Raw genomic sequence first — 21777 nt, 5'->3', positions numbered from 1 at the left:
AGCCACATACGATCATGCTGTGCTCACACAGATGAATTTCTTAGAAAAGATTCCCAGAATCTGCCGCAAAACGAAGAGCATGTCTTCGATTGCCGGAGAAGTCTGCTGATATTGTGTTCCTCTACAGTAAAGACTAAAAGAGGAAGCAGACGTCCCCGTTGCACAGCAGCAACGGTTGTGTTTATTCAGTGGAGAATCAGTGACATGACTCACCAGCTGCAAACAGCAGGGCGACAGCTAAAGCTAAGACCAACAACTTCATCGTTCTGTCATACACTGCAGCCAATGAGAGACAAAGCATAGATTTGATTATATACCATACACAACGCACAATACTTCCAGCACTACAGATTCCATGGCATGAAACTGCGAGACTCTTGAGTCTACTTTTAGATGTGATTATCTCATGATTTTTAGAATAAAATACACAGTTTAAAATATATTAAAGTATTTTTATGCATGCACAGTAATATTGATATCTGCAAAAAAAAGTCTAACTAATATTGATTTGAAATTCATTGTTAATAAAACATATTTTTAAAAAGAATGGAAGGTTGGAGATACAAATGAAATATTGTTTCATGTGTTCATACCTTGCTGGTTAGTCTGTCTCCGTTTCTGCCAGTGACTGAGATGTGTTCACCTTTCCTTCCCCCTTTTTATACCCGTTCATACTTTGAGCCGTCATGGTAACGTCCCGCTAAGTGGTGTTTCTCTGATAAGTCTATTATGCTCAGCTCCTCACTCGCCCTGGGTACACTGTATTCAGAGGTTACAATGCTCAGATTCCTGCATTATGCAAGAGCTGTCCACCCTTTGTCCACAATACAGTATATACGTAATTGATGAGGCTTTTGCAGATATTAATATATGTGTTTGTCACTGACTCAGATAAAGATTTATATTAGCTGGATTTAAAACCTTAAAAGGATATTAATGAAAGGTACAGTATGTTTGCTTCAGGTGGAGTACGTCTATGACTGATATGAGGTGTAATACTTTTATCTCAGTGCTCTTTGACTAACCTTGGCTCCAGACTCATGAATTGACTCGTAAACAAACCCTGAATTGACTTGAACTAGCACAAACTAATGAAAGAGACTGAAAGACTGGAACCCTCTCCCTCAGCTGTCATACACATAAAGTAAATGTTGCACAAAAAGAACATACTTCCTTTAGTGCAGAAAAAAAATGTACCTCGATTAGATTTGACTGAAGTCCAATTCCATTCTCTTAAATCTACACACCTAAGACAAATGTTTTACACTATACGTGTTGCTTTGATTGACTGCGCTGTAGTGTAATTGCAAAAGCTTGTTGTACTTTCTTCAAGTTTCAAATTGTGTGTTTTATGTCCACTCTATGCCCCTAGAGAGTGAGAGAGATAGGGGGTGCTGAAGTATATTATAAAAAGGGTTGTATCTGTTTTGTATCCTGCTCCACCTGCCTAGCCTTAAAACTGGTGGTCTTTGATGTTGCAACTGAGGGGAATTTCCATTGGGTCAAGGTCATCTGGATCAGCATCAGAGAAACTACAACTGAGGGTGATCCGTAAAGAAAACCTGGAAGGAAATCTGCTGTGCTGCTCTGCTAATCCTGGAGCCATCAAAACTCAAACATGGACTGGGAACACACCTTGTTTATTCAACATTTTCCCAGTTACTTGCCCAGCTTATCAGAAGACAGACTTCTTGTTTGCACTGGGTCATACATGTCCTTTCACCTCTGCTTGAACTTTCCTTTTCTGTTTATTTGCCTGTCTTGCCTCGCCTTGTCTGGACACCACCAAAATATTATTCCGCAACCCCCAAACTCAGTGCAACATCACTCCCAAAGCCCACTCATAGCAAAATCTCTCTCCCCTCTATTGTTTTGCACCCCCTCGAGCCAAACTCCAAAATCAGCATTGGCACATGTAAGGGAAAGTGTCCATGTGGCAGAATGTCTAAACCCCCCATTGTTGTGCTTTTGTTGCCTCTGCCTCGCGATACCGCCACCCTCTCTATTGGCCATATATATCTGGGCGTCCACATTTTTCAACTCTTAGACTGTGCGACTAGTTTGGAACAGCTAACAGTAGAAAATGTCTCAGTACTCAGGAAAGGTGAGTACCACAACAAGGGTTGGGCCTTCCCAAACTTAATCCTGTGAATCCCAAACGAATGTCAGCCTCAAAGGCATTAATGTAGCTGACTGGTCCAACTTTTAACAATGTTGATTGGCATCTTTCTGACTGTTTGCAGCATTTTCCATACATGTATTTGTTAGTAGGAAAGTATTTGAATCTTCATTGTTGTGGCAACCCCCCCCCCCCCCCCAAAAAAAACAGATCGTGTTCTATGAGGGAAAATGTTTCACTGGGAGGAAACTGGAGATCTGCAGCGACTGTGACAACTTCCAGGACCGTGGCTTCATGAACAGGGTAAACTCTGTCCGTGTGGAGAGCGGGGCCTACATCTGCTTTGACCACCCAGACTTCAAGGGCCAACAGTACATTCTGGAGCATGGAGAGTACCCCGAATTCCAGCGCTGGAATGCCCATAACGATCACATGGGCTCCTGCAGGCCAATCAGGATGGTAAGAGTGTTTGTGTGAGAGAGAGAGACCCCAGGGACAGACAAATATTTGGCTGTTAAAAAAGAAGAAGAAAAGAAGCCTGGCGGATTGGCATATTTGTGAGCTCATTTGTTCACATCTGTTTTTTCAGATAAATCAAAGAATCATTCTTTTAGTTTGTAATAATGCACAAATTGCTCTTGCAGTGCAGAGGCATATTAACAGCTTAAGGGTTTTAACATCTCATACTGATACCATTAGCTGAAAGAAAATCACTAAAAGCACTTGAGACATACTTTATAGACTGAGGGCTATACATATCGCCCTCTATGAACATTTTACCTTTAGATTTCAATAGGCACAACTTTCAGTGCACTCAAAACAGTGCCTGTATAGAAGACCTTGGCAATGAGTTGAAGGCGAACATGTTTACTGTAACTCAGCGAGAGGATTTGTCGTTATCCTCCCCAGCATGGAGAGCACTACAGGATGGAGCTGTTCGAGGGAGACAAATTCTCAGGCCAGTGTGTGGAGCTGTGCGACGACTGTCCGTTCCTGCAAGCACGAGGCCTGACCAAGAGCTGCATCAACTCCCTCAAGGTTTATGGAGATGGAGCGTAAGTATCTCTGCAGCAGGGGGACATTTAGTTACATTTGATCTGCTTAGGGCACAAAAGCAACAACATGTGTTAGAATGTTCGAGTTTATTTTTGATTGAAATTGATTGAACTATATGTCTACATTTTTAAAGAGTCAGTTCACCCAAAACGTATTTTTCCTTTTTTTGGGAATTGAAGCCTTTATTGTCCGGAGACTGTAGACAGAACAGGAGACATTAGAGGAGAAAGAGAGGGGATAACATGCATCCACTTGTAGTTTTTTTGTTTGCTTGTTGAAGACTTGACATAGATGTCCATGTGTAAGATACTGGCCTTCATCACAATACAATATAGAAGAATAATGTAATGATAATGTTGCTTGCCGTGTTGTTTTAATGTTATCCATTTATTTTCCCAAACAGCTGGGTGCTGTATGAGGAGCCTAACTACCGCGGCCGCATGTACATCGTGGAGAGAGGAAACTACTGCACCCACGTGGAGTGGCAGGCGGAGAACCCCAACATCCAGTCTATTCGCAGGGTGGCAAACTATTTCTAAACCATCTCACCGTCACAGGCAATGTGCCAGCAGAGATGAAGTCATCCACCGAGGAACAAAACTGCCACTACCACACTGCCAAGTCATCTCACGCTGACTCTGTGGGGCTATAAAATAATAAAAGATAAAGCACATGTTTGACAATGCTTGCTGTTTTATTTTTGTATGGAATACTTCAAAAAAGGCTGAAATAAAGTAGTGATCCTACAAAACCTTCAATCCTATTTTTTTTTCATCCTTTTATGCTCACTCAGTGTGGAACTCTAAACTTAACAACCACATTGCATTGTAGAAACAGCTCCAGGCTATGATTCAGGTTATTGCTGTCTCTTATACGCCATAACTACGAAACCTTTCCCTCATACTAATGGATCCATTACCAAGTTACATGATATACTCTGGTATTTTTTTAAATATCATTTTTTGGGAAATAAAACTTACAACGAAAGAAGAGAAGCAGTCACTCAGCCATCATACAAGTGAATGTCTGACAGTCAGCAGTAAACAATAGAAACTGTGTGTCCTCCCTACATACACAGTGTAAAAAGAGAGGCACTTCACATAGGTTGGAGCAGTATCCGCACATGCCCCGAGAGCTCTGCTACCACCTAGTGTCATTCATCTATTTTTACTGTGAAGCCGTGACGTTCGCCTCAGGGTTTTCAAAGTGATCACAATGGGGGATTTTCAACAGCAGTGACACAAACACATGAAAAACATGTGGATTCTTTCTTGAATAACAAAAGAAAACCAAAGACCAGAAACACTAATTCTGAATAATGTATCAGTGAATGTTGTCCATTCAGGATCTATCCATCTGAATTCAGTTTCTCCATCAAGCTTTTATGATATCATGCACACAACATGTATTTAACGTTGTATTTGACGGCTTTTTACAACATTATTAGCTCATACGTTCATGTTTTTTTTTATGCACCACTGCATCATTTCCACCCCGGTGCTCTCATTCTTTTAGGAATGTCACACCGTGGCTGTGCCCCGTGGACCTTTAATGAGCACTCATGTGCTTTCTCTTCAAACTGTCATGACAACAGAACACCTATCTTTACAAGGTTTCGCTCTTGGCCTCTATCAAGTTACGGGGTCAATATAGGATAGCTTAATGAGGACATGCTTGGTCTTGAGTTACACTCAGTGGCACTAGTTTGAGGGCGATTACCTATAGCTAACCTCGTTCCTGGGCCATTTGCTGCATGAATTGTCTGGGTGTCACTAGCATGCCATTAGTCTTAATGTCAAATACGAGAAAGAGAGAGGGAAACTGTGAGCAAAGCTTAATGACATTTTAACAATGTCATTGCTGGGATTTATTATGTTACACTACGGATTTCCGTTTTGAAAGAGTGTTTGAATGCTAAACAAAGGAAACTATAGCAGTGATATTGTATTATTATTAATAATATATCTATTTTATTTCATTAACAAGCCTTGATTATTTGTTCTGGTGGATGTGTTTCTTCTTAAGTGGGGAGATTACAAAGGAGAAGCATATCCAATTATTAGTCAAGGGATAATGACTTGAAACTTAACCTTTTTGAAGGAAATATTTAGAACAGGTATTGTCTGTTGTCTGGGGGACGTGGTGAGTGGGCAGGCTGACCAATCCTTTGTCACAAAACACATCTTTAAAAAAAAAAAGAAGAAGAAAAAAAGTTGTGTAACAATTTATGAAGCAATTATGAAAAAACGCTATTAAAAGAATATCATGTTTGAAAATTTGGGAAGATAGTTGTCACACTTCCCGTTTTGTGATAATAATAAAAAAGGCGTAGTGATTCATTATGAACAGTGGCTCTATTTTTGGTTTTGCTGTGTGGTATGTATTTTATATTTAACACTGTCTGGCTGACGAATACATTTTAAATAGCATTTATTGTATCTTGTTACTCCAAATTGGGTCAGCTATTTTTAGCATTGCCACTTATGCATAAAAGATCGTTCAGATAGAAATCCCAAAAATGTATTCAACTATTTGCGGGGCTGAAAGACCTATTTTCAAATTGACACGGACAAAGATATACTCTATTATATCCATAGTATATAAAAATACCATGTTCAAATGTGTGCGTACATGCCAATTGTTTTGGTATACTGCAAATACAATTAAAATAAGGACTATGGTTGACTTTACATCAGGTGATAGTTGTTTCATAGTTAAAACGCTTCAATAACACATATTGCGCGGTCCTTTACGTGTGAACAGTAAAATCGGTAGACATTACCTAACGATTGAATTTAAAACCCGGTTTAAATAATAAAAACCGAAAAGTAGACTATAAGAAATACCAACTGTGACCACAGAAAGTGCAAGTGTTACTATCAATTGGAACCGGGACAAATACCAACGTGGAAAGCAAACATCTTCCACAAACGCCTCGTTTTCCTTCCATTCGGCTATTTTATTTTATTTATAAAAAAAAAACCGTGATAACCATCAATACGTGTCTACAATAAAGTAATTTCAGGCGTGTATCTACGGAGTCGTGTTAAGGTCACACGCTGGCTGCCTGAATTCCCCTCTTTGTGTTTACACATCCGGGTTTCCCTGTTTGCAGCCCATTCCCCATTTAGAAGCCATTTTGGACACAGATCAGTAACATGCATGTAAGCCCCGACCGACCTCCCGGTGCAGCGGTGCTACTATCAAGCGAATAACCTCAAAAAAAGAGCGCTGAGCTTTCGTCTCGGGCGGTTTAGCGGCTTCCCGGTCGGTTTTTGGATCCACTTCCGATGCGAAACGCTGCACCTTTTCACGGACTAAACAGTCTGGCAGTCAGTTAATCGCTCCTCTCTTTCTTTCTTTTTTCTCTTGCAACATTGTTGCGGCGTCGCGGCTATTGACACGAGTTGTGGTGGTGGTGGTGGTGGTGGTGGTTGAGGCTGCTGGACGGACCGGAGGCCTGTGGTCGTTTTGATCCTGGACGGATGTTTTGGACAACCTGAGTTTTAATGTTCGCGACGGAAAGCGGGGGGAAATATCTGTCCTGTATTCAAAACGGAACATGTCTTTTTCATGGCTGACTTGTTCACTTCTTCTGGGAACTTTATGCGCAGGTAAGCTGCTATTGTTGGTTCCGAAATTTGCAACAGTTTTTTTTTTTTCTCCCCGAGTCGGAGGCAGACAATTATTTTTTAATTTTTTTGCGCGTGTGTGTAATTATATGAGTTTAAAATGTCGACCAGTGAGCGAGTTTACGCGTGTTAGTTGTTGAAACTTTGTTGGCAGTGAATACTGAGGGGTCAGCTGTGGGGATTTTATTCTCTTACACATAATCTCCCTTTCTCTGTTTGCCTCCACAAATCTATTTCATACACGGGAATTACTGAGGCAATAGCTGTCACTTTTTGATTAAAAAGAAGAAGAAATGAAATTGAATAAAGCCTTTTATGTTGGTTCATTTCCCCCAAAATATATCCAAATTTAAATCTGTTGCGCTCCCCCTCGCCTTTCTCAACGGTGGCAGGAATAGAAGGCAGCAGCTGCACCAACATCCTGAAACCTTATAGGCTTGCATCTCGGGTCTGTTTGTGGTTACAGCCTTGATTTGAAAACTCAAGTCTGAAAATAATTTTCATAAATCAATGTGCGTTGGATTTGACGAGCCAGCAGCTGTTGTCCTGAATCGAGGTTACTGTTACACAGCTCCAGTGGGTTGCTACCACGTGAAACTGAGCATGAGGGTTGTTTTTCTTTTGTTTGGCTTTTTTTTTTTTTTTTTGCCTGCGTTTGCAACTCGTACGAGAGGTTTTATTGCGAGTCCCTAACAGGTTAACTTCCCCCCCAAGCTAGATAGCCCCTATAGTTGCTTCGACAACAACAATATCCACCTTTCCCCACCTCAACTTTTAGTTTTTCCACGAACTGCTATACATTTTTTTCTTTTATTGAGGCAGAGCTGTCTCGTGTGTGCCAAATGGTTTATAGATTAGGGCTCGGAGTGTATTTGTAAGCTGGCTTCTCCAGAATTCATGTTGTTATGGTGTAAGCCTCGGTAAGTGACAGAGGGGGTTGGGGAATGATCTTGTAGTAAAAGTCCTCCCGGATCATGTGACCACAGATATCAGAAATGCCATCTCTTGCTCAATGGAGCATTGAACATCACTGCTGTGTGTGTGTGTGTGTATGTTTGTCCTTACCACCTTCCTTCCTTCTTTCCATCCTTAATAATGACCATGATGTTTGGTCATTGCATGCATCCCTATATGCTATAATGAAATCCATTGTATGCTTCTGGACAACTAGATGCATGTTGTGTAAGTGCCTGAGTGAGTGTGTATGTGTGTGTGTGTGTGTGTGTGCGCGCGCGCGCTCGCCTGTAATGGGTTGGTGGGGTAACACTGGGGGATGGGCGGCCTCCTATAGGCAGGGATTTAAAGAGACATCCACTATTTTTTCTGTGAACAAAGATTAGGCAAGAACGTCCAAGCGACACTGTGAACGACATGTACAGCATGCTAATCTGCCTCAGTATTCATCAAAAACACGTCTTGCGTGTGCTGCTTGAGTGTGTCCAACGTTTAATCCACAAAGAGGAGTGATAAAAACCCTTTTTCAATTGTGTAACCGCAGGAGACTGACAGCTATTGTTGTATCTCAGGCTTGGTGAGGGGAACTATTTCCTGTTAAATGACAGTAAAAGCCCTTAAAGGAGAAGGTGTTATCTGTCTCTCCAGATGTGTTGCACTCCAGCAGGATACAAGAGTCTTTATCTGTGGAAGTAGCATCCCGGTGTGCGGCGTGCTTCTATATCACACGAGGGCATACCATTGTCTTTCTATAGCTAATTAAATTCTGTCATTTTTTCCCCCCTCCTTTTTAGTTGTTACTCGCTGAAAAGATCGTTTGGTGAATGGGATTACGCCGAACTACTATTCAGTAACAGTTTCTTAGCCCAGAGGAAACTCCCTTCTTACTACAGAGAGCTCCCAAACTTGGCCGCGTGCCAGAGTGATGATAGAGGCTTTGCTCAGAGATGTTTCTTCGTGGCATCGAGCGGATCCTTCGCCATATGTCTGTGCTTCCGCTGTTGATTTTCAATTCATTACGATGTGAGCTGACTGAGGCCTTCTGTCCTTCTCAGGGTACAGTCTGGGCGAAGCAGAGACCCGGGAGTGTGTGTACTACAACGATAACTGGCGTACGGAGAGGACCAACCAGAGCGGCTTCGAGCGCTGCGAGGGCGAGAAGGACAAGCGACTGCACTGTTATGCCTCCTGGCTCAACTCCTCAGGGACCATCAAGCTGGTGAAGAAAGGCTGCTGGCTGGATGACTTCAACTGCTATGACAGGTCGGATCACCGGGCGGGGTCATCGTGCACTTCCATTTATATTTTAGGCATCTGGCTCGCACTCAGAGCGACTGGCAGCGAGTACAACACAAATACCTGCCTCAGTACCCATCTCTAGTTCAATACATCTATATTTCTTAGACCTGGGACCATTTTTTAGCCACAGAAATGAATCATCGAATGGCGAAACTATTTGTCAATAAGCCAATGAACTGAAAATATTGGAAATATTTGCTGGTTTTGGCCTCTCCAATGTGAAGATCAGCCGTTTTTCTCCTTTTTTAAAAAAAAAAATCTCTGTAAATGGAATGTGTTTGGGCTTTAGTCTTGTGGTTGGACAAAACAAGGAATTTAAAGATGTCATCTCATCAAAACAAGTAGTTACAATAACATCTCACGCTTTGGTAACATTTTGAAGGGCGTTTTTCTTTTTAAACTGACATTTTACAGAGTAAATGACCGATCAACAGATTCATCAGTGTGGGAAATCAGTTGCCACACAGTAACATGCAAACGTCACATAAAACACGACATAAAATGTAGATATCCTGGATATATTACCAAGGTAACTGGTTCATTTGCATATAGATATGTTTTTTTTATTTTTAAACGTATTTGCAGTGCTTTATCACCAGTATAAATCTCAACACACATTACATACACTCAGTTGCCAGTTTATTATACAGAGAGGTGTGTCTGCTGTATAACCGACGCTCATTGATATAAATGGGGTGGACAAAATAATAGAACCGCCTGTCAGTATAATGGGATACAGTTCAACAGCACCACAAATGACATCCTTCAAAATGATCATACAGTTGAATCAACACCTCTTTCAAACGGTTTCAAGCAAAACTGAACACGGGATTTATTGAAAGGCTGTTGTTGTATTAGACTGCTTTATCTTTGGGTAGGTGTACCTAATAAACTGGCAACCGAGTGTAAGTCACAGCACACATTACACAAGTTGGCAAACAAAGACACGTCTGCGGACACTGCACACGTACACACTGCACATGACACTAATATTAGATTGCTATAGGGCTGTAATTGACACTTAACTATCAATTAATCTGTCTAGTCTTTTCTCAATTGATTGTAATCTAAAAAAATTTAAACTTGTGAAAATTAAAAAATGCCCATTGCAGTTTCTCAGAGTCCAAAGTAGCACATTCTAATACCTTGTTTTTTCAACCTCGCAGATACTCAATTTTCAATAATGTAAAACAGAGAAAAGCAGAAAATATACACATTTAAGTATCTGATATCAGCATATGTATAACATTTGTTCTTGTAAATAACAAACAAGTGAGCTCTCAATTAATTAAAGTAATCAATCGACAACGTGATCAAATCAGAGGCAAACCGGGAGGCACACAGCCTCCTGAATCCACACATGCAAGCAAGTGTCTCTCCACACACAGAACACACGGCACAGCCTGTCGAATGGAAATTATTGAATATATTTCCCGGTACAAAATGTAAGGCCAGCCAAACAGGTTGAGGTATGAAAATTCAATTTCCGATCTTGATATAGAACCAGACTCTATTAGATGGGTGGAAGTGATTTCCACATGTAGGAATTGCTGTTTGGTAAATGCTCTGCAACCAGCAGAGCTCACATTCATTCTTTCTGGGAGTAACCAGATAGTCTGCATCTGGACATGGACGGTGCAGAGTACAGCTCAGTGTCCACAGCCTGATGATGGCGGATAGATATGGTGGCACCGGGCCACTCAGGATTTGTAAGTCAGGAGGAGAATTTTAAACTGGCTTTATCAGCAGCCAGTGCAGAGCTGTGTGGCACGATCAAACTTTTTAGTCTCCAAAATGCTGTGGCTTGAATATTAAACAAGCTGGAGACCTCTGGTGGCTCATGAAGGCAAGCTGGAGAAAACGTAACTCTAATAATCGGCCCCAGATTACACATCCGTGCGTACAAATAATTAACTATTAGCCGCCAATAGAATCGGGTTTTATCCTTTCTATTTTTTTTATATTTGCTAAGGTAGTTCTAAAATTGACCTGCAGGTTTTTTTTTGAGAATGTCGGGATAAATATGAGCACTATTATGAGTGTTTATTGTCCCAGAGGGAGATTTGTTTTCAAAGCCAGTTTAACACCAAAACACACAGATAAAGACATTAGTCCACAACGTCTTCATGTATGCGTTCATCCATCCCAGCTCACGACTATGTCAACAAGGCAGTATGTTCGGGGCTGCTATTGCAGAAGGGACTAAACCGCTGCGTTAATCTGAGTGAAACGCCCCATGGTCTGACAGTTCCTTAAGTGTTCTGTATGTTCATAATCAATAAGGTTAATATATTCCCATTGAAAGAGACTGTGCTTATTTAAGTACCCAATAGAAGTCTTTGTTGGTTGATACACTGGCAACGTTACCAGTATCCACTACCAAGGAGTGCGTGGGCTAAAGCCAGAGTCCTGACAATAAACTGGACAAATATTTTTCTTTGATACAAGATTCAGACGCTCACCTGCTTGGTTCTTGATGTCTTAAGTCACAAAATGCTACTATGCTATGATGTTTTAGCCCTATTGTTAATTATTGAAACTGCTCGACGTCTTTGTTGTTTGATTTTCGAAGCAATAACGTAGGTGTGTCATCTGCTTTTTTTCTTTTTAGGCAAGAGTGTGTCTCCATGGAGGAAAACCCTCAGGTCTTCTTCTGCTGCTGCGAGGGCAACTACTGCAATGAACGATTCACCCACCTTCCTGACATGATTGGCAGTGGCAACCGAGGTGAGCCGCAAATGCATCCCACATATAGTACAAGCGAAAAATAGGTCTTTGCTTTTCCCCTCCGATTAGTGGGAGTGAAGCTTAGCCCTGCATGTAGCAGTAAAAAAAGCATCATGTGTATCACACTGATGCATGTTACACAGCCTTTATGATTTATTTTTTTCCTTTTAAATGATGCTTGGTTATAAGAAATGTGTTAATTTACCTTCTTGACATTTTACTTTTCTTTAAAATGCCTTTTTAATAGACGAATAATCTTTTTTTGCATAGTCCAATACTGATTTTCAGTTGACAAAAAGTCGACTTTAAATCCATTATATCTTGCCTATTTGTTTTTACATTTACTGCCTGTACAGTGTCTCAGTCAGTTATGATCAAGGCTGGAAAATCTCTAGATAAAATGTTACACGTCTCTTTTAAAATCAGGTCATAGAGTCCGTGAGGGACGTCCGTAATACTGCATACAGCCTACAACGCCATAAAGCTGACATGCTGTAATTATTCTGTTCCGCCCCGACAGTGAAAATCCGGCCTCCACCCCGAGTGCCGTCCCTGCTCAACGTGCTCGTGTACTCCCTGCTGCCTCTCTGCGTGCTGTCCCTGGCCCTCATTCTGGCCTTGTGGATGTACCGCCACCGCAAACCTCCCTACGGCCATGTGGACCTGAGCGAGGTGAGAGAGGCCATATACCCCAGCCTGACTCTCGTTTAAAGTGGTAATCTGTGGCGCCGAGAGATCAGTCTTTCCCCGCATGTTTGTTTCTGCGCTGCTACTCCTCATCACCCCGTTGTTACATTCCTGTAATATTTTGCACTCAGGGCAAGAGAAGTGCCGACATCTTTCAGATCGATTCAGCAGGAGAACAAGACTTAACTGGCTTTCCTTGTCTGTCATTCAGGATCCTGGAGCGACTCCTCCATCCCCCTCACTGGGTCTGAAACCACTGCAGCTGCTGGAAATCAAAGCTAGGGGGCGCTTTGGTTGTGTTTGGAAGGCCCAGTTGATGAGCGAATATGTTGCTGTAAAGGTCTTCCCTGTGCAGGTATGTCAATTAATTCAAAGCGTTTTGATATTGCGGACCGCTGCTTTGTAGCTCCAGTTTGTGTATTAACATTAGATCTGAGTCACCGTGCCAAGCATCCAGTTTGTTTTTTCCCACTAAGACTCCTAACCATCTATATGAATAAATATCCTGCCTGTTGCACAATATAACATTTTTTAACCCATTACTCAAGTTGGGACTTGTATTACCAAATCTCGGTACTCTTAATGTCAATTGTCCCCGCAAAATATATATGTGTATGAAAATATAAGATATTGGACAGTAACATTAACACGATAATAATAATAGCTATTATAGCAAATAAACAAATAAGACATGTTACAAATAACACTGTAAAGCACTCTGCCTGAGGATCTGAGGCCGCGTCCCGGCTCATAGAGCAGAAATTCAGCGTTGTAGCTAAGGGCCGAACCATCAACCAGGGAAGTGAGGCTTGAACAGGGCTGATATGATCTTCATCTATTTGTTGAAAGCCGAGCAGCTGCATTTGAACCCGCTGGAGGTGCAATATAACTTATAGTTCCAATAGTCTAAATGAGAAGAGGAAGAAAGCATGGACGACCTTATCGAGAGTCCAGAGGGAACGGCCTGATCTTTAAGATTCTCCTTCAATGGATACAAAGATGACTGTAATTTAGTTTTTCAAAAGAAAGGTAGCTGTCAAATATCACACCCAGGTTTCTGGCTGCAGGTTAGACATTGAAGAGAATAATCCAAGATATACATATACCAATATAACTGATATTTAAGATTTTTCGTTCAAACTGTACAAATTGTGAAAGGAGTTATGTCATTTCTAGCTACCGTCTTTGTTGGGAACAGAAGTACACCTACCATTGCGTCGCTACTGTAACGGAACCCCCTTCGACCAGCCCTGCTTCCTTTTTCTTTCAATGCAGTTGTCAGGCAGTCACCACCACACACTTGACGTTTCACCCTTGTGTCGTGCCTGCATGCGCTAAGGGGCGGTCGTTGCTTTGTGCTCACACAACAACACCATCATCATCTTCAGACTGTTTTTGTTTTTAAGATTATACAAGACAGAGGTCACAAAACCGACCAGTAAAGACAACAGCCCCATTTGTTTTAGACCAGTGCTGAAGGCGGTTAAACGGTTTACGAGGTGCAAGTTAAAAACATTTTAGCTTTTGTTCAAAGATCACTGCATATATAGGTTTTTTGAAAATCAGATGTTTAGCGCTGGGACTTGAATGTGATGTTTACGCACGAGAGGCACCAACTCGGGCTTTGTTTTAACATATAAGAAAAGGACCCCATTGTTTTCCAACGTGCTTCTGCAAATCACGAAGACCTAAACACTTTCTGATCTGCTTGTGTGCTCGTATAGGATAAGCAGTCGTGGCAAAACGAGCGGGACATATTCGTGACTCCGGGGATGCGTCATGAAAACCTCTTGCGTTACATCGCTGCAGAGAAGCACGGCACCAACCTGGAGGCGGAGCTGTGGCTTATCACAGAGTTTCATGAGAGGGTGAGTGTACATATTCCCATATATATATATATATATACACCCACCCATATATAGCAAATGCATGGTGAGGTGTATAGGGCGTCTGTGTTTACTAGAACTGCTGAACAGAAGAGCATCACAGCTTTTAATAAAGTGGATATTATTACTTATGGCAGGTCTGCAATACCCAGTATGCCTTAAAGTGATATAGTTGTGTTGCTTAGATGTATTCAGTGTATTACTTAAGCATGTAATGTGAAAATAATACAGGTAATTATGTTGATTACTACGAGCATTAAAAATGACAGTAGTACTGTGTGTGTGTGTGTGTGTGTGTGTGTGTGTGTGCCTGAAATTATACTGTATGAATAAACACCTCCATGCTACCAAAATATATTCTTCATTGGTTTTCACAACAACGGTATTAATACATCAAAACAGGATTAAACAATAATTACCATAACCACAAATGAAGCATTTGTGTAATGACATTCACGGCTTGTCCTCGAAGCACCTTCAATTCATGGCAGCGGCACAAACATATTTAGTTCCGGTAATTGTCTGGGTGCCATCTGTGCATGCGTCATCTGTTTGGTGTATTTTCTTAATGATAATTTAAGCTATATTGTTTGAATTTAGACGCCTCTGGTAATTCTTTCAGACTACGCTACTCGGCTGGCAAATGAAATGAAACGCAGGACCAAAAACAATCTATTCCAGGGTTATGGTCGGCTAACTCTTTGGACGCTAACAGCTGATTTTCTGAGAAATGTATTCAATTCGATTGTTGTGCAGTTATTATTCCTTGTTCCTGAATTGTGTTTATGTGTGTGTGTGTGTGTGTGTGTGCAGGGCTCATTGACAGACCACCTGAAGGGTAACAATGTGAACTGGGGTGAACTGTGTCACATAGCAGAGACCATGTCCCGCGGCTTGGCTTACCTCCATGAGGACATTCCCAGCTACAAGGGAGAGGGGCCCAAACCCACCATTGCACACAGGTAGAGAACACAAACTGTTCCCGGCTTTCCTGAATCTCTAAACGCTAAAACATGCATTTGATTTTTAGTACTGCTGTCTTCTGCTTGTGCATGATTTAGTAATTTTGCCCTTAAAATCCATGGATTAACATGCAAGACTAAATTTGTCCTGAAATGAATTTTCCAGGGACTTCAAGAGTAAGAATGTGATGGTACGAGATGATCTGACTGCAATCATTGGAGACTTTGGGCTCGCTGTACGATTTGAACCAGGAAAACCTCCAGGAGACACTCATGGCCAGGTATCACTTCTCCACTGGTTCTGATTTCCACATTGGCACGCTGATGCAAGTCTGAGTAATTGTCACCTGATTTCTCTGAAATGTTCAGAAAGGACTCCTATGGGTTACTGGGTTTCATATTTATACTTTATTTATTTTGTGGAGGTTTTCCATTTTGACATAAAAATGTTTCTTCTGTTGATCAGTGTAAAAAAAAACAGCTTCAATAACCCAAGGGACAAATGTAAAAGTCGGTGTTTTTATAAGTTAAGAATAATGCTCATAGAGGCAGTTTCCCATTGAAGGGCTTGACATTGAGAAATGGTAGTAATACGTCATCCGAAAATAATTCAAAAGTGTTTATTCTGGCTGCAGAATAACTTGATAAGTTTGGAGATTGCTGCTTTAAGTAGAGCCAGTTTACCCAGCAGCAGAGCAGGGTGCTGTTTGATACTAAAGCGTCGGTTTGTGTTGCTTTAACTGGCATGCTTGGCAACATTAAGTGCCTGATCAGACCTGATTTGCGGTTTGCTGCAACTTCTTTTTTTAATTATTGTTGCTAGGCAACCACCGAAAGAGCACTAACGTTAGCTTAACACCCCGAACCATGACCTTAAAACCATGAGCTCTCTGCTACCTAATTCATTTGAAAACACACACATATTGGCCGAGTGGCACAAGTACTCTTCAGGAACACCATTCATGCCCATACTCACGTATTCTTGAATCCATTGTCCTGCCAGGTGGGTACGAGGCGTTACATGGCTCCTGAGGTGCTGGAGGGAGCCATCAACTTCCAGCGAGACTCCTTCCTGAGGATAGACATGTATGCTATGGGCTTGGTGCTGTGGGAGCTGGTGTCTCGCTGCACAGAGGCAGACGGTGAGTCAAACGGTGCAGGAATGCTGCTTGGCCCACAGGTTGAAAGGTCACTGCTTCAGGCTGACCTAATAAACAAAGGATTAGTTTTCGTTTTTGCCTGGGAAAGCCATCCGATCTAGGTTAAAAGGTGTAATGTGGGGTAGTTTAAACAGAGTGCAAGTCTCAGCGTTTTAAAATCCAGATGCTGCACTGTGTTCTTAACCTCTCTGTGTGACGCTTTCCATCCTGTGCCCCTTACTGCCCGCCCCCCTCTTCAGGTACAGTTGGAGAGTACATGCTGCCGTTTGAGGATGAAATAGGCCAGCATCCCTCCCTGGAGGATCTGCAGGATGTGGTCGTGCACAAGAAGATGCGTCCAGCCATCAAGGACTGCTGGCTCAAACATCCTGTGAGTAACAGTGGAAGAATAGCTCCCGCAGTTTCAACAGCAATGCCAGGATATCATGCATCCTTTCTTTTTTTTTCCAGTGAACACAGCTCGATCATCTGAGGTCATAGTCAGTTCTCTGAATTAGTTATGTTTTTGTTGTTGCTGTATCTAATATCTAACCTTATGGTCACAGGAAAAGTGAGAGATTTCTGTCCTATGACAAAAAGAAGTGCTCTTTTTTTAATAAAGTAAGAAAATAGAACCTCAGACTTCCTGTGCTAAAACTTCTGCTTTGCGGCTACAGGGTCTGAGCCAGATGTGCGAGACCATCGAAGAATGCTGGGACCACGACGCAGAGGCGCGATTGTCTGCTGGTTGCGTGGAGGAGCGCATCGGCCAGATCGCCAGGACGATCAGCAGCACTACCTCAGACAGCCCCGTGTGCATCGTGATGTCGCTCACCAACGAGGACCTACCTCCCAAAGAGTCCAGCACCTGAACGGGTGACCACCATCCATCTGAGCTCCTGACTTTTTATTTTTCAAATCCAAACTCGGCGGATCTCCGTGAATATTTAAAAACTTTTTTTTTTTTTTTTTTTTTAACAACAACTAGCAACTTGAATGCAGCTGCTATTTTATCCCCACACTGGTAATTCTTTTTATTTTTTTTTTTATTTTTTTTTTTTTTGGGTGTTGAAAGTCAGATCTTACTAACACATCCATCTGCTGTAGTTTTGAAGTAGTAATAAGTTATGCGATGGGCACATCTGATAACACCCGTGTGTCGAATCTTAAATGTCGTCATTACCTCATGTATTTCTTTCGTGTTAGTATATTTTTTTATTACCTCATAAGTTGTTATCTTGGTCCTTTTCCTGTCTTGGTCATGATCGTCGGCGGCCAAATCAAATGAACTTTTGCTCCAAACCTCGGGCGACGTGCTGCACACCTCGGAGGAACCGTTTTGAGACTGTTAGACAAAATACATTCATCTTCCTCAGGGGTCGAAGCGTCTTGATTTCTAAACTCGAGTGTGCTCCCTTATTTTAAACCTGTGAATGCCTCAGAATGAAAAAAAAAAAAAGATTTTAAAACATCGGAGCACAGATGTGTTTATCGCAAGAGAGGAGCTAAAATGGGAGCTGAGCAGTAATATTGGACATTTGCGACTTTTTGAATATTTGGGACGATCCTCTTGTCCCCGGGGAGCTACCTCTCAGGTATCCAGTAGGCTTCTTTGGAACATTTTCTCTAAGTTGAGAGCCAAGCTGTCCAGCTAGCTATCATGGACATATTCCTGGATTCTATTTTGTTTTTTTTAATTGTAGAAATTCAGAGTTACTCCTTTGCCAGTGCCAGGGGCATTGACGGATGCTGTCTGGAGTTCCAATGTTACACATTCTTGATTTTAACTGTCTTGTGTGTGAATGATTGTGTGTGAGAATTTGAAGACTAAATGATGTGCGATGGATAGAGCGTGTTTTTAATGTAAGAAGCATGGGCAGATAGTTGGGGTTTATCCTTGCGAGGGCCATACTTGAGTAAGCAACATGTCTGTTTTTCATTTTCATGGGTGTTTCTTCAATAGACTCAGTCGGACACCAGTCCCCAGATACCTCAAGTCACTGTACATCATGCAAGGAGAGCTCAAATGGTTGCCTTTGTCTCAAATGCAATGCCATAGTTGTACCATAACACGAATACCATACATTGAATGTCCGTTATGCTGCTGTGACTATTCCAGGATACTCAAGGATTTGTAGATGTACATGTATTCTTTGTTGATATAACGCTAATGATATTATTGTGAGGCTAATATTCTGTTTTTGTGTGTTTTTGTTTTTTTGACTGGGTAAGCCCTCAGCTGCTTACTCCTCCAGACTGACCTCAGATATTCTGACAAGTACCTCAGGCTTTTTCTACATGTATATCAAGTTGTGTTATGTATTTTATTGTGTTTTAGTAGTTGAGATATTTTATTGCCGGTTGGGCCTCTTTGTCTGTGTTCTTTTATTTATTTATTTTTTTTTTTTTTAAAGAGCCTGACCAGTCGTCGCGGTGTTAATGCTGTACAAACCTAAAAAGAAGAGAGGCAGATTCTTGTAAATAGACCTGTTCACACAGTTGCCGAACACTAATCTGTTTTGTTGTTTTTTTTTATTCAAAAGCAGGGCATTATTGTTTTCATTTCACAGAAACAGAAAGGGATTTCTCAGTTCCACCTCTACATATTTAACAGTCATTTTGACAACCAGCCCTGTGATATTTTATATATATATATATATATATATATATATGATATTATTTTTTTTTTCCAAGAATGGTAGTTGTGTTGCTGATTTCTATTAATAACGGTATCAGTTCCTCTGAATCAGAAGCTGTGTAGGTAGCACTTGCATTAGAAAGCTTAGTGTATATGTATATGTATATATATATCAACAACAAAAAAATCCCTGATGGTTAGGTGCTGGCGGCTTCTGTGATTGGCCACTTGTTAGAAATGCCCGTTTTTACAGTATTACCTCAATAATTAACCCGCTGATGTGATGTTCAGACCTGTTCGGTGATATTTAAACCACGTTGGACGACACACAGGCTCATCTGTTGTGCTTTGGTAGGTGTTGTGAAAGATGGTGATTTTAACAGTGCTCTGTGACGCTTGCTCCTGTGCAGTTTTGGTAAAGAACTTATGGGTTGGGTTGGGGGGGGGGGGGAGAAAAACCATCAATCCATACCGACTATTATATATAGAATCATCAACTCTGTGATTGATTGATAATGCATCCCCATTGCGAATCATGTAAACAGTGGCATGTGCGTGGTCCAAGAGTCCAGCAATATTTATTATACAGCAATAGTCACTTGAATATCGTAGTTTAAGTAGTTAAACTCAGATGTGACTTAGCAGTTTTCTTTTGTGGATCAATAAAGTGCATCTCATCACACCTGGATCATGTTCTGATGGAGACGCATGTTAAAACCTCTTAAACGAATAAATGCTGTGGGTTTAATTTCTGTGACAGCTGAACGTGACCCAGGTGCTTTCACATATTGTGCCAGAAAAACAACGATCACGAAGGAAAATCTGCCGTGACTGTTCGTTACCTCCAAATGCTGTCTTACACCCAGCTCTTCTGAACAGAAAAACCTGTTACCTCGTGCAGTACCTCGTTAGTAACACTAACAAGGAGTCAGTCTCATCTTCAAAACAAAAAAAGGAAAAAAAAAAAAGAATTGTGTATATATTAACTTGACAAATGTAAAGGGTTTCTTCCTTTTCATGTGTGAATCAAAAACATTTTTTATTTTTTATTTGCAGTCAACATATTGCTCATTTGTCATTGTGTGAATGGGGGTTTGACTGAATAGTGTGACCTTCCCTGTTTATGTGAACTGTGTGTGTGTGCGCGCGCGGCGTGTGTGGGTGTATGTTGGTTGGTTTCACTAAAACAGTACGAATGGTAACTTTATCTGTGTGTTGAAATGCTTAGAAATATAAACTAGATGAGAATACATCCATCTTTTTGTATATTGAAATAAAGACAAACACTGATTAACCATGCAAATGGAAGTCGTTTTTCTTCAGTTCACATCAGTTTCACCATGTTTAACTTTCATGACACGTCGCCTCAACATAATACAAAATAATTAAAATACAAAAAGATTTTTAATGCCATTAGCAAGACATGTATTAGAGGCTTTACTGTTTAATGCAAAACCTTTGTAAGTGCATGTTTTGTGACTGTTCTGCATAGAATTATACAGTAGTGTTCTATGGTTACATATAGACACTAGATGGCAGCAGTGGTGCCAGTAGTTTGGTTTAGTACATTTTTTTTGTCTGGGGCAATACCCATTCATCAAAACTGATCAATTGGTATTGTACCAGACAAAAAAACAGACATTGATCAAAACTAACCAGTAGTGATGTTATTGACTTGTTGGGTCTGATATATATTCTACAATTGTTGGCAAGACTTACGCATGTGAGTCAAACATGTCACTATTATTGCAGAACAGGAACAGAACAAACATATTCCATACATTCAAATTGTGCCCAGTTTGAATATACAGAAATATGTCAAAGGTAATATGGTACATATATTAGTAGCCTATGTAGTTTAGGCTACTACTAAGGACAATAAATTGACTGTACTACAGCATTGGAGGCTAGTTTTTAACCAATATAACAGATGAGAAAGGATCTATTTCAGCTAAGAAATGGTGAATGCTTAGCATACCTGCTCTTTGTGTCAAAGAATGCTGCCATTGAAACAAAAGGTAATCCAAGTGGGCGCTAGTGTATATTACAAGACCAATGGAAGGTGTGGCAGATTTGTCACACAAATGTTATAAATGTGAAATGCTGATTTGTTTAGCTGTAAACCAGCACTATGTTCTTGCAAAAGTTTGACTACATATTTCAAAATATATGTGGTTTTTCGAACAATCCAATTTAAGTTGACATGGTTTGCCTCTTAATGTTACATATTTTTAGGCGAGATAGAAAATGACAGTTAGTGTCCTCTCAAATTAAAGACGCATTCAATAAAAATCCAATAAACTTTCTCGGCAAATTAATGATAACTAATCCAGTTCGATGAGTTGCCCAAACGTCCGCCCGCACCGGAAGGCATCACGGCTCCATTCCTTTTAGAAGATCTGGCCAATCACAACGCGTCTGCGCCGTCACGTGGCAAACCGACTACTAAATTACGATTGGGTTGAGAGTTGCTGATTGTAGGCTACTCTCCGATGTACAGTCACTCAAAGCGGGTTAACCGTTCTTGGAGTTTATTTGTTTTTCTAACGGAAATGCTTCTGCGTTTTCACGGTGTCCATTAACTAAACTTTTGTTCGGATATCGTCGCCATTATGTCAAAAAACTGCAGAGCAGGTGAGCGTAAAGTAGCGTTTTTTAGCTTTGCCAGCAAAGCAGTT

At 41.0% G+C, this 21777-nt stretch overlaps 2 protein-coding genes and 1 pseudogene across 2 annotated transcripts in view; all 3 read left to right on the top strand.

Annotated features, from left to right (window-relative positions):
* Positions 1 to 1941: 1941 nt before the first annotated feature.
* Positions 1942 to 3714, top strand: LOC142956889 (gamma-crystallin N-A-like; annotated as a pseudogene).
* Positions 3715 to 6259: 2545 nt separating this feature from the next.
* Positions 6260 to 20402, top strand: LOC142956171 (activin receptor type-2B-like). Its single transcript, XM_076097569.1, has 11 exons — positions 6260 to 6789; positions 8817 to 9024; positions 11672 to 11787; positions 12308 to 12459; positions 12686 to 12829; positions 14199 to 14342; positions 15174 to 15322; positions 15489 to 15603; positions 16326 to 16464; positions 16722 to 16852; positions 17139 to 20402. Exons 1-11 carry the CDS (start codon positions 6738 to 6740, stop codon positions 17331 to 17333), a joined length of 1545 nt encoding a protein of 514 aa, XP_075953684.1. The 5' UTR covers positions 6260 to 6737; the 3' UTR covers positions 17334 to 20402.
* A 115-nt stretch (positions 20403 to 20517) lies between these two features.
* The window catches only part of LOC142956169 (rho GTPase-activating protein 29-like), a 29297-nt gene continuing 28037 nt past the window's right edge, over positions 20518 to 21777 (top strand). Inside the window, exon 1 of the mRNA XM_076097565.1 lies at positions 20518 to 21733. The gene's annotated coding sequence lies outside the window, so the exon portion shown is untranslated. The remainder of the gene's footprint in view (positions 21734 to 21777) is intronic.

This window comes from Anarhichas minor, unplaced genomic scaffold (assembly GCF_050575085.1).
Source record: "Anarhichas minor isolate MPS153535 unplaced genomic scaffold, ASM5057508v1 ptg000024l, whole genome shotgun sequence".
NCBI classification, from domain to species: Eukaryota; Metazoa; Chordata; class Actinopteri; order Perciformes; family Anarhichadidae; genus Anarhichas; species Anarhichas minor.
This window is presented reverse-complemented; position numbering and strand designations above follow the sequence as displayed.

Coding starts and splice junctions, on each gene's coding strand:
- LOC142956171 (XM_076097569.1), top strand. CDS start 6,738: ATGTCTTTTTCATGGCTGACTTGTTCACTTCTTCTGGGAACTTTATGC. Junction 15,323..15,488: donor AAACCCACCATTGCACACAG/GTAGAGAACACA, acceptor TGAATTTTCCAG/GGACTTCAAGAGTAAGAATG. Junction 16,853..17,138: donor ACTGCTGGCTCAAACATCCT/GTGAGTAACAGT, acceptor TTGCGGCTACAG/GGTCTGAGCCAGATGTGCGA.